The sequence below is a fragment of the Balaenoptera ricei genome, chromosome 10 (genome assembly GCF_028023285.1).
Source record: "Balaenoptera ricei isolate mBalRic1 chromosome 10, mBalRic1.hap2, whole genome shotgun sequence".
NCBI classification, from domain to species: Eukaryota; Metazoa; Chordata; class Mammalia; order Artiodactyla; family Balaenopteridae; genus Balaenoptera; species Balaenoptera ricei.
The window spans coordinates 58,785,211-58,802,657 of record NC_082648.1 but is presented as its reverse complement, the minus strand read 5'-3'; the positions used below and the strand labels follow the sequence as shown (position 1 = coordinate 58,802,657).

Below are 17,447 nucleotides of genomic sequence, written 5' to 3'. Positions count from 1 at the left end.
TTCAACACTAAGTCTTCTGACCTCTAATTCCAATGTTTTTTTAACATGCCACACTACCTCAGTATCCCTTAACAGCTCTAGTCCCAAGATTTCAAATCCTTGTTTGCCATTTTCACTTAGGGATGTCAACATGTCTAAATCTAGACCTATCATCTTGTTTCCAAAACCAGAGCCCTTCCTATTGATTTCCAAAAGTTCACAGCATCCCTCTAATCAGTCACCTCTAATTCCTTTTTTTCACGTCTTCCCTCTCCATACACTCACCATCCTCTGAACACACTGTTTTCTTGTTCCTTTATTCAGTCATATGTACTGTTCCTTATCTCCCCAATTCCACCCATGCTTCAAAAGCCCAGATCAAATCAAATCCCAAGAACAGTCCCTGATCACCACCAGTGGAATGATCTTGCCTTCCACAAAATTCCCCGAGGACCGTGCCATTCGTTTAGTGATTATCTTGATAACCTCATCCACAAGAGCCATACTTCACGTTTCAAAAAAGAGGACAATATCTTCTTTAGTTTTCTCCACACAATATGCCCCCCAAACACCTTGGTTTCTGGCCCCATTCCCACAAAGACGACAATATTCTTAACGATGTAAATTATTCTCTAAACCTAATCTGTATAATTATTTTACTAAAATACTGTAAAAATCTACTTTAACTGAGATTCTGATTTGTTATCATTTGATATTTGCACGTTTAATGTGTAATATATAATACAAGCATAAATTTAAAATCCTACAGTAAAAACTGCTATATTTAAAATAAGGTATAACATAGAAATTAAAAGTACAAAAAGTATTAATGGGGGCTTCCCTGGTGGCGCAGCGGTTGAGAGTCTGCCTGCCAATGCAGGGGACACGGGTTCGAGCCCTGGTCTGGGAGGATCCCACGTGCCGCGGAGCGACTGGGCCCATGAGCCACAACTACTGAGCCTGCGCGTCTGGAGCTTGTGCTCCGCAACAAAGAGAGGCCGCAACAGTGAGAGGCCCGCGCACCGTGATGAAGAGTGGCCCCCGCTTGCCACAACTGGAGAAAGCCCTCGCGCAGAAACGAAGACCCAACACAGCCAAAAAATATATATATAAATAAAAATTTAAAAAATTAAGAGCTTTGAGATATAATTTAAAAAAAATAATAATAATAATAAAGCTTCGAGTAGGGATAACTGAAAATTTAAAGACCAATATCCTTTATGAATATTGAAAAAAAAAAAAAAGTATTAATGACCAGGATAAAAATACCCACGTGTTTGTTGAAGGATAGAATTTAGGAATGAAAATCTCTTCCCCAAAATTCAGAGGCCACCATACTACAGGTGTGGCATGGGAGAGTGTAAAACAGGACATAACTCTACGTAGACGTGTGGCTCACAGAGCAAATACAGGACTAATTTACCCAAATACCAACACTGTGTGATGCTGCTGAGAGTGTAACGTGCGTAACAGGAAACAAGAACTATACAACTCCTACGACTGGCTTTAACAGACCTAGTAGTTAATCTCAACCAGCTATTTCCTCCTCTGCCTGCAAAATGGCCTGATGGGATTCAATTATTGCTTGCTGTGAGCTCTCTCGGGCTCTTCGGTCCCCTATACTGATCTAGTTCTTCACCACCAACTAAGCAGCTTCCTCAAAATCTTCTGAAGTCACTTTTTAAACAACTGTGGCAAACGTTTTATGTACTGTTGGTTTCAGTCTTTCCTCCTCCCAGGACCGGATGGAAGACAGCTTGCCCTGCTACGAAATGTGGGAGTCACCCCTGAAGGTATACAACTGCCAAATATCTCTCACATATGGGAGACAGAGCTGTTTATTTACCAAAGTGAGAAAGTTTTATAATGAGAGTAGTAAAGGAGAGGACTAACCAAGCCTTCTGGTACCCTGTTTTCATGCTTGGTAAGACTTGGTCTAATTCACTGTCTTCTCAAACTATTTTTGATGGCAAACCTCAAAAAGAAATAATTTACACAAAAGCCCAGAACACATAGCTATACATATAAGTATAACAAACAAAAATTCTGCTTATGACCCACTAAAGAGATTTCATAATCAACTAATGGATTATAACATGCCGTTTTTAAAGAAGTTTCTAACACCTGATCTACCTGGATCCCACATATACGTTTGTAATTAAAAGGGCTCCCCACTGATGCTAAATTTGAAATCCCCAAACTGCCCGGGGATTGGTCTTTGGGCTGCACAGACTTTAAATAGAAAACTGACAAGAGATTTAACATTTAAAACCAGAAAATATTAAATAACCACAACACATAAAATTTTAAAAACTCAGTATCTTCCCTAAGACATGGTTTTGAAAACATACTTTGGTCCTCCACATTCAACAGCAGATGCTTTCACAAATCGAATAGGTTGTAGTCCCACTGGTTCAATGCTTAGAGTATTGTTTTCCACAGCCTCCAGAACAGCTGAAGCCAACTTCAAAAAAAACAAAGAAGTATTAGATGCTATGCTGGCAGGAAAATATAAAAATTCTATTCTATAATAAACTAGTTTTTAAAAATTATTTTTCCCAAGGTCCACTAGATTTGCCTTAGCTAATGAAAAAGAAAGAAACCACATAATCTCGGTTTGAATTCTTTTATAATTCAAACATTGTTATGAAAGGCAATTCAGTTATAGCTAAATAACTTTTCTTATTATCTAGAAGGAGATTAAAGACATTAATTCCACACCACCCCTTACCCACAATTAACATCCACTCGTAACGTCACTGCAAAATGAATATCCTAATGCTTCATTTTGCTAAATTTATGCATTATTTTTTCCTATTGGTCATTTATAACACAGTAATATGTGTTAATTATAGCTATATATTTACTGATCATGTATTTATGTGCACAAGAGTCTACAAAAGAATTAACTGAGTTATCAAATATTAAATGCCCAGATGGAGACGGTAGTAACTGATAAACAATTGATGAAAGACAAATTTCATTCTGGCAAGATTACTCATACTGAACAGCCTACCTAAAACCAGAGCCACAATGACTAAAATATCTACATATCAAAAGCATTTTACTGTTCATCTTAACTTTTCCTTACAAGCAGTGTTATATAATTAAATCCTCTAAAGACTTAACATAAGACTCTTAGGATTAACTTTCTTAAACACTGATTAACAGGATATTTGTAGACAAACTTTCCACATGTAAGAACAAATTAAAATTATGACCTTACATTTGTATACTGCCTCGTAGTATTTTTTTTTAAGTTTTTCTATCTACTTAATTCACTTCATTTTATCTTAACAATCCTGTGACACAGGCAAGGCAGGCATTTTTTTCCCGTTTTAAAGATGAAGAAACTAAATAGGACTTCTTTTTAATCACATACAGATAAACCCAACAAACACCTTAGAGTGTACAGAACTTCCCTTGCACTGAACCTTGGACTAAAAATTAAGTCCTACCCCCTTACATATTTAATACTTCACTCCAATGCAACACACTGCAGCGTAAGTGATCCTCTGCTCAAATAAGGAAAGAGGTTCAGTAAGTGAGTGCCAAGAAATTATTATGATCCTAATATGGAATGGAGAAAATGGTAAAATATGACACTTTATAACTTATTTATGTAAGAGATATTAAAATATGTAACATGACTTAGTAAAAGGTATAGGAACAACTCTAATGTTTTTCCGTTAAAATTTGTTTTTCATTACCTCACTTTTTGAGAAGGTTAAACATGGAAAAATATCTTCCTGATAGATTTTGTCTAAGAAAGGACATGTTCTGTCCATTATGGGCTCATCCTTCCAAGATCTGAATTCATTATACAGGGACAAGTCAGCCTGACAAAAGAAAACACAAAATAACTTTTTAAAAAGTACAAACATAAATAACTTTATAAAACTGAAACCTAATTTAAATATTACTGAAAAAGAAATACTCTTTATTTAAAATAATAATTGAACCATTCTTGATTAGTTATAATACACAGTAGTAATTTTTCTTTTTTTTTTAACTGAAGTATAGTTGATTTACAATATTGTGTTAATTTCAGGTATATAGCAAAGTGATTCAGTTATACATATATTTTCCAGACTCTTTCCTATTATAGGTTATTACAAGATACTGAATATAGCTCCCTGTACTATACAGTATATTCTTCTTGTTTATTTTATATATAGTAATGTATGTCTGTTAATCCCATACTCCTAGTTTATCCCTCCCCCGTCCTTTCCCCTTTGGTAACCATAAGTTTGTTTTCTACATCTGTGAGTCTGTTTCTGTTTTGTAAATAAATTCATCTGCATCTTTTTTTAGATTCCACATATAAGGGATATCATATTTGTCTTTCTCTTTCTAACTTACTTCACTTAGTATGATAATCTCTAGGTCCATCCATGTTGCTACAAATGGCAATATTTCATTCTTTTTTATGGCTGAGTAATATTCCATTGCAGAAATTTTTCTTTTTAAAAAACAATCCAAATTCCCAAATGACTAGGTGGCACTTTTCAATGTATCCACTATGGTGTCCAAGGACACTACTATTATCCACCTCGCCAAAAAAAATAATAGTAATGTTGGAGCTCCCCTTAAGATACAAGTGCACACTGTCCTGAATATACAAGATGATAAGTCTTTTGTGAAAATAATCAAAAAGTAATTTGGAGCCAAGTTAATTAAATAAAGTGTTTGAGGGGCTTCCCTGGTGGCGCAGTGGTTAAGAATCCACCTGCCAATGCAGGGGACATGGGTTCAAGCCCTGGTCCGGGAAGATCCCACATGCCGTGGAGCAACTAAGCCCATGTGCCACAATTACTGAGCCTGTGCTCTAGAGCCCGCGAGCCCCAACTACTGAAGCCCGTGTGCCACAACTACTGAAGCCCGCGTGCCACAACTACTGAAGCCCACGTGCCTAGAGCCTGTGCTCTGCAACAGGAGAAGCCACCGCAATGGGAAGCCTGCGCACCGCAATGAAGAGTCGCCTCCTCTCGCTGCAACTATAGAAAGCCCACACGCAGCAACCAAGACCCAACACAGACAAAAATAAATAAATAAAATAAATAATTTTTTTAAAAAAATAATTTAAAAATAACATGTTTGAATAAACAGAGACTGACTAAACCGTGAAACCTCGTTTGGGGTCAAAAGTGACACCAATTGTTCTGCTATTACCTTAAGGCATTTCCAAAAGAATTTCCAAAATATTTACTGTATAAGCTGCAAGACTAAAAGCAGCACACACAAAGCCTCCTAAATTGACTATCTTAAAATATAACATTTATTTAGATTGTTTTGGCATTTCAACATCCAGTATCTACCATCTGAATTATCAGTAATAATCCAGGCTGGCACCCACCTTCCTATTCACTCTTCCAGTTGTCCCTTCTCTTCCCATCCAATTTAATAAATTTTCCCAAGTATTCTTCTCTACAGATTCCCTCAGCCCAGCTCAACACTTGTCAACATACAAAGCTACATCCACCCACAGCCACCCAAACACAGAGAAGTGTCTCTCACTCGCCTGGCACTCTAAGCCAGAAACACTGCATACACTATAAATGAAGCACTGACTGCAGCTATGGCCTCTAGCACAGCTCAATCAGATGTGCAGGTAGTCTTCACAAAAGTAACAAAAGGCTGACTGTACCCCAGCTTTCCTACAGACTTTCCTTTAAGGTGTATAATGGCAATCTCAATGTGAATATTTTTCATCCCAATCCATAAATTCCTTGAATCAAAGCTAAAGGCAAAAGGATAAAAATATTAGCAGATAAGTAATACTTACATTTTCAAACTCACTTTCTTTGTAAAGTCTACCCTTTGATGGATATAAAGCTCAAAGTAGGTAAGTAGTGTTCTAAGGAAAGACTCTAGTTTAAAGGCAGTAATTTATTTATTAAGAGCTGACTCTGTGTCAGGAACTATGGTAAGCACTTCACAAACATTTAATCCTAAAAGCTGAGCAAGATAAATATTATAATCTCCATTTACTGATAAGGAAACTAGGGTTTAGAGAAATAAAGTAACTTGACCAAGGTTACAGAGCAAGAAACCAGTAAAAGTTGACATCTGAGTGACTTGATCTCAAAGCCTTGCCTCATTACATGTGTGTGCATGCATGCACGTGTGTTTTAAATGCTTTCAGAAGATACGTTATGACCAAATGCCCCCATCACATTTTCTGCAGAAACATGGACATGTTTCATTTTCCTTCCAATTGTTAGATCTCTTTCTAAGACTTACACAAGTCAAATTTATGTGTCTCCTCTGTCTAATAAAACTTTTTGACAAGTTTTTCACATGTATTAGAAAACAGGATATATGAGGGAAGCAAAAAGTTATATGCTGCCTATTCATATTTTAAGGAATTTTGTAAATTAAAAACAAGACTTTAAAATGTTCCATGAGAAACTATTTAAATTTTCTTAGTGTAGACAATAGGGAAAAAAGGTACATAATTACACACACTGAGAAACCATAGCAAAAATACAAGTTGTACCAAGCAATGAAAAATGCTATCTAGGGCTTCCCTGGTGGCGCAGTGGTTAAGAATCCGCCTGCCAATGCAGGGGACACAGGTTCAATCTCTGGTCCGGGAAGATCCCACATGCCGTGGAGCAACTAAGCCCATGCGCCACAACTACTGGGCCTGCGCTCTAGAGCCCACGAGCCACAACTACTGAGCCCATGTGCTACAACTACTGAAGCCCGCACGCCTAGAGCCTGTACTCCACAACAAGAGAAGCCATCGCAGTGAGAAGCCTGAGCATCACAATGAAGAGCAGCCCCTGCTCGCTGCAACTAGAGAAAGCCCCCACGCAGCAACAAAGACCCAACGCAGCCAAAAAAAAAAATGCTATCTAAATTGAAAGAAATCAGAATTAAAGTTATGACTAAAAAAGTTTCTTAAATATTTAATAGAAACCAATGTGAATTTTAGATTTTGTCACATTCCGATTTGACCAAGTAGTGAACTTCTCTCTCACTAGCATCTTTTTTATTAATAACTAAAAATGCAATTCAATTAAAATAAGTAACAACCTTGGTTATTCAATTTAATAAACTCCTGGCTTCCATGCAAAAATCTGAACAAGCGCACACAGCTTCTTAATGAATAATGATGGACTTGAATTCACAATGTAAAATACAGCTTTTAAGAAAAAAATGGGAGGAGGCTGCTCATTAATTAGTGATCAATCCCCTTGGAAATGTTTTCTCATATGTAAGTAAAAACTATTTTACTCAGAACACCTCAAAATATTTCCAGTTATTATCTCAGTTATCTTTATAACATATCTTTTAAAATGATAAGGCTACCATTAGTTCTATTTTTTGTTGCTTAATTATCTGAATGAACTCTAGGACTACCCTATGGATATAAAATTCTGCTTCTCCCAGAATTTAAGTAAAAGCAATGTGCCATTCTTCAAGAAAATCACCTAAATATTTTCACACATTCTTATATTCATATTTTGCTAGAGCACCTTAGCAATAAATTTTGACTAGTCATATCATTAAAGCCACCCACTCTCCTTTATACAACACATGACCGTTTGCTCCCTAAATGAAATATCGAGATTAAGAAACTCACCAAGTTTCCAGCAGGTACTCCAAGGTCAGCCAGGTAGAGAAGGGAAATGAAGAATCCCTGAAAGCAGCCAGCTCTAGATAAAGCCTCCCCCATCTTAATACTGAATATTTTGTACTAAAAATTTTGCTGGCAAAAATCATAACCAACACCTCAGTGATGAGAATTAATAAGTATCAACAGAGTCAGAGGGGACAGTCCTGGACGAGTTACCTCTTTGCAGTCTTTTACAATTGGCTGTATCACACTGAGGTCCTGATGACTGCCACTCATAGCACTGCTTGTACTTTTATTTCTTGTATGCCCCTTTTTAAAATGTGTCTTTCCACCTGGCAGAGGCTCTTGTGTAGGTGATGTTGGAGAACTGGACAATACAAGTGTCTTCAAAGCAGCTACTTCAGCTTGAAGTACATCAATCTTGAAAAGAAATCAACACAGTCACATACACTGAATATGTTTTATGACAGATGCAGCTAAATGTTAGCAATTTAGTTACTTTCAAAGATGAAATATCAGTTTAATCTGTATTTCCTATGGATTAATAAAAGGAAAGTAAAACCAAATGGTTTTTTTGAAGGTTTTTTTTTTTTAAACCAAGTTTTTTGATGTTTCCATACAGTCTGGATTCAGCTGCTATTCACATCAGATGAAATTTTTTAAATTATCAAAATGTCTAACATTTCACTTATGTGAATTTTCAAAATCTTCAAAATATATTAAAAAATAGCTTATGATTAGTTGCTGTTCGTTCCTAAAATAGTAAAATCTAATAACATTTCAGCTGGCTATTTTTTAGTGAATTAAGAAAATAAATATTAACTTTAAAATGTGATTATACAATCCTTTTGATAATACATGTGATTCACAAGCCTTTAAATCATTTGCTTCTAATACAAATGGACACCAAACATTCATTATTAATTATATATATGTAGTAGCTATTTTCTTCTTTATAGTTTCCTGTAGTTTTAAAAATCTTCTAAAGTAAGCACTGCTTTTATAATCAGAACAAATCCAATAAATGTTAAGGTATTTTTAAAATAGTAATCACTAATTTCTTTACATTTTATAGTATTAAAAGCAGCAACAACTTACTTTTCCTTGTGCTTCTTTTAGCTGTTTTTCTGCTGTTGCCTGCTTGACATTTGCTTCTCTCACCATCTTATGAGCTTCCTGAAAAAGTTAACATCTCAAATTTTGGAAACAAAGTATTTAGCATTTGTTTTCAAAAATCTTTCAACATGTGTCTATGATTGAGGCAAAGCTACACTAACAAAATTTTGCCTAAAATTAAGTATCCAGCATAAACTGCTGAAATAGCAGTTGTCATCAGCCAGACCAACTATTAGGAATAAGGAATAGGTACCTTCTTTTAGTATCTATTACCACTGAGGCAGCCAAGTTGAGTTTGATCATTCTGATCAGTGCCTGTGTAAGGACTGCAAATGTGATGAAGGAAAACACATGACCCACATGTCAAATCCAACTTCTTTGCAGTTAGGTTTTTATAATTTGATATACACACACACACACACACTATTCATTCATATTACTACTCACAGCAAAGACATACAGAAGGGACAAGTAAAAATATTAACACATCAATAATGTTGCACTTTATAGGAATAACAGTTGAGAAACCTTAGAGCTTCCAATAAAAATATTCACAAAATGATATTAAATGACAATTTTGTGCAGAGCAATCTAAAAAGGCAAATCAGAGTTAACCCTTTAATAAGATCTTAACTTTTTAGTACCACAAATATGAAACTCTAGGTATTTAATTCCCCTTTATTCATATATCATTTATTCATCAAACACTTATTCATGACACCTCTTCATGAAGTACTGTTCCAAGTGCTGATAATACACTGGGAAAAGAGACAAGGTCCCTGCTCTTAAGGAGCTTACATTCTGATTACATTCTAATAATCAAATAAAATATCTGAGTACAAATTCTGGATTTTATTCTAAATCCACTATGAAGCCTTATGGTTTTTTAAGGAAGAGAGTGACATGATCTTACTTGTACTTTAAAAAGCTTACTCTCCTGTATGGAATAATCCCTATAAAGAATAAGAATAGACTGGAACAGTATACAGGGTGCTCAAGATAATCCCCCAGGATGTAAGAACATGTATTTTAGAACTTCAGTTTACAGTTCATGAGAAGGAAGGAAGTGAGGGAAGGAGGAAGGAAGGAAGGAAATCAGCTTCAAAAACATTTAATCATTTGACAACAGAACCCTCACTAGGTCTGTTGATTGTTCAGGGGAGAGTAGAAGTTCTCCACACCAGAATTCCACGGTGGCACTCCCATTTGTCCATTTGCTCTTAGAGTACTGTAATGAACTGCAGCTTGTACGTGCCCAAGAACGTGAGTTTACAGATTATATTATTTTAAATAAGAGAAGCTTTACTATCAATGCTTTATAATGAGATTAACTGTGAGAATATGCCATGCACAATTATGCTGGTTATCTTGTGTCAAAGTCTGTAAGAGCTATCAAATTTAATAATGAGGTAAGCCTTTTTCTTTTAAAAATAACAAATGTTTCAGCTGTGCTAGATTTTTCTGTGATGTCGCTGTCAATAAAATACTACTTGACAGGTAGTTTCAAAATAATAAACATATCTATCTGACCCACCAAGATAAGTGACATTTAAACTATGAATGCAGAAGTAACTCGTGCTAAGGAGAGAATATTTGTTTAAATGTTTGGAAATGGACTCTGGTTTCATAAATAGCGGACTATGCAACTTGAAACAAACTTCCTACAGAGAACAATTTTTAAAAGCGGGACATTTTTTAAAAATTTCTTTGAAACATTAGAGAGCTAACAAAATAGTGAAGAATCAGGGGACCAAGATGCAGGAGAACAGGTAAACCCAGGAAAGTGAGCTGGGATTTGGGGTGACTTGTCCCCTAGAGATATAAGGGATACACTGAAAAGGTATAACATACATGTTATTGGAGTCCAAAAAGGAAAGAGAAAAGAGCTAGAATGAGGCAGGAGCAGTATCAAAAATGATAATTCATAGGTTTTAGCAAATTGACAAAAGACATCAAAGGATATATTCAAAAATGTTTGAAAACTTTTCTATCACTCTGTCATTCTGAAACTGAAAAATGATGTAAGTATCATCTATATGAGAAGTCAGCAAACTTTCTAGAAAGGCCAGATAGTAAGTAGTTTGAGCTTTGTAAGCCATATGGTCTCTATTGTAACTACTCAACTCTGCTGCTGCAGTGTGAAAGCAGCCATAGACAGTAAAACAATGAGTGTGGCCATTCCAATAAAAATTCATAGGCACTGAAGAGCTTCATATAGTTTTCATATGTCACAAAATATTCCTCTTTTGATTTTTTTCCCCCACCTCTTACCATTTGGAAATGTAAAAACCAATCTTGTCTCATTAGGCTGTACAAAAGTATATATAGGCCAGTTTTGCCCTGCAGGCTGTAGGTTGCAGACCTCTGATCTATACAAATATTCATGTCTGTATACTTACAAACTTTGAAAACAGAATTTTTTTCCTATCTGGTTAGCAGTGATTCAAATGAAGGGGATTTTCTTCTCTTTTTTAAAAAAAGTGTTTATTCAACATCTTCTGATTAATTTGCAAAAACAATTTGCTGGTATTAGAGAAGACAAAAATTCACTAGAGAATGCTCTGGAAAAGCCTTCACATAACTGGCAATGGGACTGAAAATTCAGTATAATGACTTATTACAGGAAAAGAAGTACTTGTTCTTTTTGGATCAGTATATCTGTGAGTCAGCAGCAGCATTACATCTAAATTTTAAAAATGGAATTTAGACCAGACCTTCATCTGGATCATAAATTTAAAACAAGATTTCAAAAACAAGGTAACATATTCAATCACGCTGCTCTCACTAAATAAATATACACACAAACAATATGTTTTAGTGAGAATAAAATACTTTTGTACTATTATAAAAAATCTAAGCATTTTTGTTATCTCACTCTTTTTAAAACTTTTGTGTTTTATACTGTATGTAACACATTATATGTGTGTTAGTGTATGTGCATAATTTGTGAGTAAGTACATATGCTCTTAGAGCAGTGTCTAGTACATAGGAAACTCTCAATAAATAGCAGGTATCTTTATCATAATGAAGGTCCATGCTCAAATTTGTCTCTGTGGCTTGAGACAAATGGAAGTTCCATTTATGACTTTCATAGCACTTAAAGTAAGATCAAGGTCACGAATTTGAGTCCCAACTTTGCTCCTTACTCTAATTATGCCTCATTTTCTTCACAGACAAAATAACAATTTATACTATATGTGCCATATAGCATTGTTGAGAGAAAACTAAGCATATCATAGACATTTATTAAAACTGGCTGAAAAAATATAAAAACATCTTAAGACTACATATCTTTTTTTTCCATGTTAAATGTAGACTACTTTGTAAAGCATTCTTTCAACCGACTTCATTTTATATTTTACATTATCTCAAAATCTAAAATACTAGAAGAAAAAATATATATATACATATATACACACACATATATATAACTTTAGAGTCTTGTATTTGATACATTTAAGACTCAAGTTTGCTAAATACAAAGTATAATTATATTCAAGATTATTCATCATTCATAATAAATTCCTAATCTGAGTTTACATGTTTACCAAAATTGTACAAATTGAGTTTATTCAAAAAAATCTTTAATTCTTAAAAAAACTACACACACATATGCATAAAATGTAGGCAAAAAACATCTTTTCATAAGACAATGGTAAACTGAAATCATGAAGGCACAACTGAGACCACAGAAAAACTTTTTGCCCTTTTTTTCTAAATTCATATTGGTTTGAATACAACTTTCTTCATTACTGAAATCATCTTTAATCAGTGTAGTTTCTTTCCCAGAAAGTACACACAGTTAAGGCTATTAGCCATTGTTAGGTTGGGGATAAGTTAGGGATCCCAAAACTATGTTTTTTAGATAGCTTTTTCATCCACTGCATAAACTGCATTTCTGGTACTTCACATCCTACTATAGAGAGGGAAAAGTTTGTTTGTTCTCCCCCTACTTCATCTAACAAAATGCACATGTAAGTGCAGATGGATGGAAATAAGCAGGGCTAAAATTAAGGGCAGGCAGATAGGAAATCAAAATTAACATAAGTAGCATAATATATTTGTTTGCTTATCTACTATCCATATATTATAGAAATTTCTTCTAACCAGACATTACTGGAAGAAAAGTCTTATGTTTCTGAGTCCTTCTACATATAAAAATGTAACAAGTTACACAGCTCCTGTTCCAGATCTTTAACTTCCCACTACCTTTTTGCTTAAATTTATCTTCCTCTCATCTCTGATAACTAGCTAACTAAACAAGAAAATAAGTTAGTTTTTAAACGTCCATGAAAGCAAATGACCCCAGAAAAGACAAAGGAGAGGGCAAAGGGTTGTGGAGCAGAGGGGTCATGGAAAGCCCACATGTCTGAAAATATCTTCTGCAATATTACTTGTAATGATAGAAACTGTGGAATGTACACTTGATAGATTACGATTATCATTACATTCACTATGTAGTAACATGAAAAGATGTTAACGTACAAAATATATTAGGATTACAACTAGGTAAGCAAATATATAGCTAAAACTAAAAAAGATTCTGCATATACAAAAATAACAAAAGGTAAAGAAATTTTTCCTCCAAAATCTTTTTTTACATTAAAATTTTTAAGAACAAATTTTTAGGGAAAAAAAGAAAATACTGGTAAAGTGATAATGACACTAGTCATTCTAGTAACACATCAATGTTTTTAATAAGGAACTTCTGAAGGCTAAAGGTCTTATAACCTAAAGGTAGTGGTTCTTAACCAAGGAAATAATACCCTCTCCCCATCCTCCACAAGGTTATTTAAAAGTTGTCAAAATGATGAGGGAGTATTACTAGAATTTGGGTCAAGTGTGATGGTTAACTTTGTGTGTCCAACTTGACTGGGCCACAGGTGTCCACATATTTTAGTCAAACATTCTGGATGTTTCTGTGAAGATGCTTCTGGATGAGACTAACATCTGAATTGGTAAACTGAGTAAAGCAGACTGCCCTCCATAATATGGGTGAGGCTCATCCAATCAGCTGAAGGCCGGTTAGAACAAAAAGGCTCATCCCCAAAGAGTAAGAGAATTCTTCCTGCCTTCAGACTCAAATTGAAACATTAGCTCTTCCTTGGTCTCAAGTCTGTCAGCCTTTGGACTGGAAACTAGAACTACACAAGTAGCTCTCCTGGTTCTCTGGCCTTTGGACTCAAGACTGGAACTACACCATCATCTCTCCTGGGTCTCCAGCCTACCAACTCATCCTCCAGATTTTGGGACTTGCCAACCTCCATAACTGCATGAGTCAATTCCTTACATAAGTCTCTTTCTACATACATGTAAATGTATATATGTATATATACACACATCCTATTGGTTCTGTTTCTTGGAAAACCCTAATACACCAAGGATTATAAATGTCCAACAATGTCAATGGCCCCCCTACTGAGAAACACTGCTTGAACTGGGTAGGAATTTTGATCCTGTGGCAGGCTGGAAATAAAGATGTATGCCTTCTAACCTTCCTCAAATCATCCCCTATCAGAAGACTACCTCAAGGGTTTGCCATCTTTGTTACGGAATCATATAAAGATACTCTAAAGCAGCCCCTAAATAGTTGGTAAAATCAAAATTAAAATTTACCTCCTTTCTTTCCACATACACATTTTTAAACCACCTGATTCTGGTAACCCATAGTGTTTTTTTCTTTTCATATCATTTTAAGTTGTAGACTTTACATTTCTTAAAGATTTTATCTTTTTAGAGGACTTATAAATATGCATGAAGCTAAGCATATCTTTTTCAAGATTCCCTCATAAAACAATTCTATCAATATATAAAAACCATGACGTTGCTCTTGGCCAAGATGTAAACAGACCAACCTCAAATAGACTAGCTGTGAGTTCCTCCAATTCCTGTCCAAGTTGATCTCGTACTTTAGAAAGCCTCTCACACTCTTCATCTTTTAACTTCAGTTCCTATGAGAAATTGATCATTTTATTTTTTATTTCCAAAGTTCAAAGTTTGATTCAGCAGACTATACAATTTTTACTAATAAAATTACAAAATATTAATACTGCCCCCTCTTACAACATTCACACTGAAAGTGTTTATTTAGTACTTGCTATGTGGAAACAATCAGGCAAATCTAAAATTACAAATAATTCTAATTCACATATTAAATTTTCATGTTTTTTCATAAAATATCCAAAGATTAAGTATAATTATTCATTACATGTGAAAATAAACAATTAAATAACTTCATTCTTTTTTCCTTAACTTTTCTCTGAACATATTTATTTCTATCAACCAAGGAATTTCTTCAATTATGCTGATTCATTTCAATAAATGTTCAGTGAAGTTTTTTCATGTTTACTTTAAAAATTGTTTACCTATAATTTCATGTACCATACTGCAATTAGTCTAAAATTTCCATTAGGGGACTATACCCATTTAACACTGCAACCAGAGGCAAACAGTGTATATTACATTTAAAATTAAGAAGAATATTAATGACAAAAATCCTACATTTATACGTAACTCCTCAATAGGTCATAAATAGATGCTAAAAATTCCTTTATTAAGATGTTAAATATGCCATTTTATGTTACCCTAAATTTATCTTTCAAACTTAGAGATTAAAAAAAAAAATCCAAACTCCCTATGTATCAGCCACAAATACAGTCGTGCTGTAATTGTGGTGGCAGCATAGTTTTTGAATCCCCCGACAATTCCTGACAACCAAATATTCCAATTGGGATACCAGAAGAACCAAATGACTACATCTTCAACAAAACTAGGTAAAAGAAAATCCCCACATATTTTAGACCATGAGAAAATGTGGCTACACTGCCCAGACCACAGGATCAGTCACTGTGTGGAAGGGAGCAGCTGTGTGGAAGGGACTACAGAGATACTCTATAAAGCCTCAGAACCCAAAAATCATTACAAATGCCCCAAAAGCAGAGGACTATACCCTTGGTAAAAATGGGAAGAAAAAAGTGTGAGAACAAATGGAGAAAAAGGGAAAGGTTTTCACAGGCTCCAAGTTGCAGATGAGTGCAAAAATCACACGCAGTACAGAGGCAGCAAACAGTACAGTGAAGCTCTAAACACTCAGGAATCTCAAAGCATCCAGCAAAGAGACCTTTCCAGAAGGACAGAGCCCCACCATAAGGGGAGAACTCTTGGAATATAAAACCAAATTGCAGGACAGGAATAATGGAGATAGCGAGAGAGAAGGTGCAGATATTAAAGGAGGAAGGAGTGGCAAGGTTCCAAAGGAAACAGATCTTTGGAAGTATTATTAGAAAAAAAAATATCTTAGGATGTAATGCTAAGCACAGAGACACTAGGCTGATGGAGAAAACCTTCTTTCACTTTCATGGGTTTTCTTGTTATTAATTAGTGCCCTTTCTTTTCAGCTTAAAGAAGTCCTTTTACATTTCTTGTAAGGCTGGTATAATGGTGAACTCCTTTAGCTTTCACTTGTCTGCAAACCTCTTGATCTCTCCTTCAATTGTGAATGATAATCTTGCTGGGTAGAGTATTCTTGGCTGAAAGTTTTTTCCTTTCAGCACTTGGAATGTATCATGCCAGTCCCTTCTGGCCTGCAAAGTTTCTGCTGAAAAATCTGCTGATAGTCTTTTGGGAGTTCCCTTGTATGTAACAGCTGGTTTTTTCACTTGCTGATTCTGATATTCTCTTTAACTTCTGACATTTTGATTATAATATGTCTTGGTGTCTCTTTGAGTTCTTTTTTGGAACTCTGTGTTTCCTGGACCTGGATACCTGTTTTCCTTCCCCAGGTTGAGGAAGTTTTCAGCTATTATTTCTTCAAAAAATTCTCTGCCCCCTCCTGTCTCCCTTCTCCTCTGGGACCCCTATAAAGTGAATGTTGTTCCACTTGATAGTGTTCCATAGGCCCCTTAAGCTACCTTCACTTTGTTTCATTCTTTTTTCTTTTTGCTGCGCTATTTGGCTGAGTTCTACAGCCCTGTCTTCCAGATCATTGATGCTTTCTTCTTCTTTTTTTTTTTTTTTTTAAAGGCATACTCTTTTTTTTTCTTTTTTTTTAATTAATTAATTTATTTAATTTATTTTTGGCTGTGTTGGGTCTTCGTTTCTGTGCGAGGGCTTTCTCTAGTTGCGGCAAGCGGGGGCCACTCTTCATCGCGGTGCGCGGACCTCTCACTATCGTGGCCTCTCTTTGTTGCGGAGCACAGGCTCCAGACGCGCAGGCTCAGTAATTGTGGCTCACGGGCCTAGTTGCTCCGCGGCATGTGGGATCTTCCCAGACCAGGGCTCGAACCCGTGTCCCCTGCATTGGCAGGCAGACTCTCAACCACTGCGCCACCAGGGAAGCCCAATGCTTTCTTCTTCTTCATCATCTATCCTCTTGTTGAACCCCTCTAGTGTATTTTTCAATTCTATTATTAGATTCTTTGGCTCTGTGACCTATGTTTGGTACTTTCTTATATTTTCTATCTCTGCTGAAGTTCCCACTATGTTCATCCATTCTTCTCCCAGGTTTGGTGAGACCATTATTTTGAACTCTTTATCAGGTAAATTACTTTTCTGTTTCATTAAGATTATTTTCTGTGGTTTTACCTTGTTCTTTCATTTGGAATATATTTCTCTGTTTGCTAACTTTGACTCTCTGTGTTTGTTTCCATGTATTATGCAAAATAGCTCCCTTTCCCAGTCTTGGAGGAGTGGCTTCATTTAAAAAATGAACTTTACTGTTCAAGTCCTAGCTCTTGGTTGCCTCTTGAACCTTTGTGACTATCTAGGC

General features: G+C 35.4%; 1 protein-coding gene across 5 annotated transcripts in view; it reads right to left on the bottom strand.

The window, feature by feature from the left end:
* Positions 1-17,447, bottom strand: part of RAB3IP (RAB3A interacting protein) — a 63,346-nt gene that overhangs the window by 6,702 nt on the left and 39,197 nt on the right. For 4 of the 5 annotated variants that reach the window (XM_059936478.1, XM_059936479.1, XM_059936480.1 and 1 more), the window contains exons 4-8: positions 14,536-14,631; positions 8,663-8,740; positions 7,781-7,984; positions 3,690-3,818; positions 2,331-2,443 (exon numbers count right to left, since the gene is read on the bottom strand). In XM_059936478.1, coding sequence (XP_059792461.1) covers positions 2,331-2,443; positions 3,690-3,818; positions 7,781-7,984; positions 8,663-8,740; positions 14,536-14,631 — 620 coding nt within the window. Of the gene's footprint in view, positions 1-2,330; positions 2,444-3,689; positions 3,819-7,780; positions 7,985-8,662; positions 8,741-14,535; positions 14,632-17,447 lie in introns of those variants that run through there. The other variant, XM_059936481.1, reaches the window with a different exon arrangement.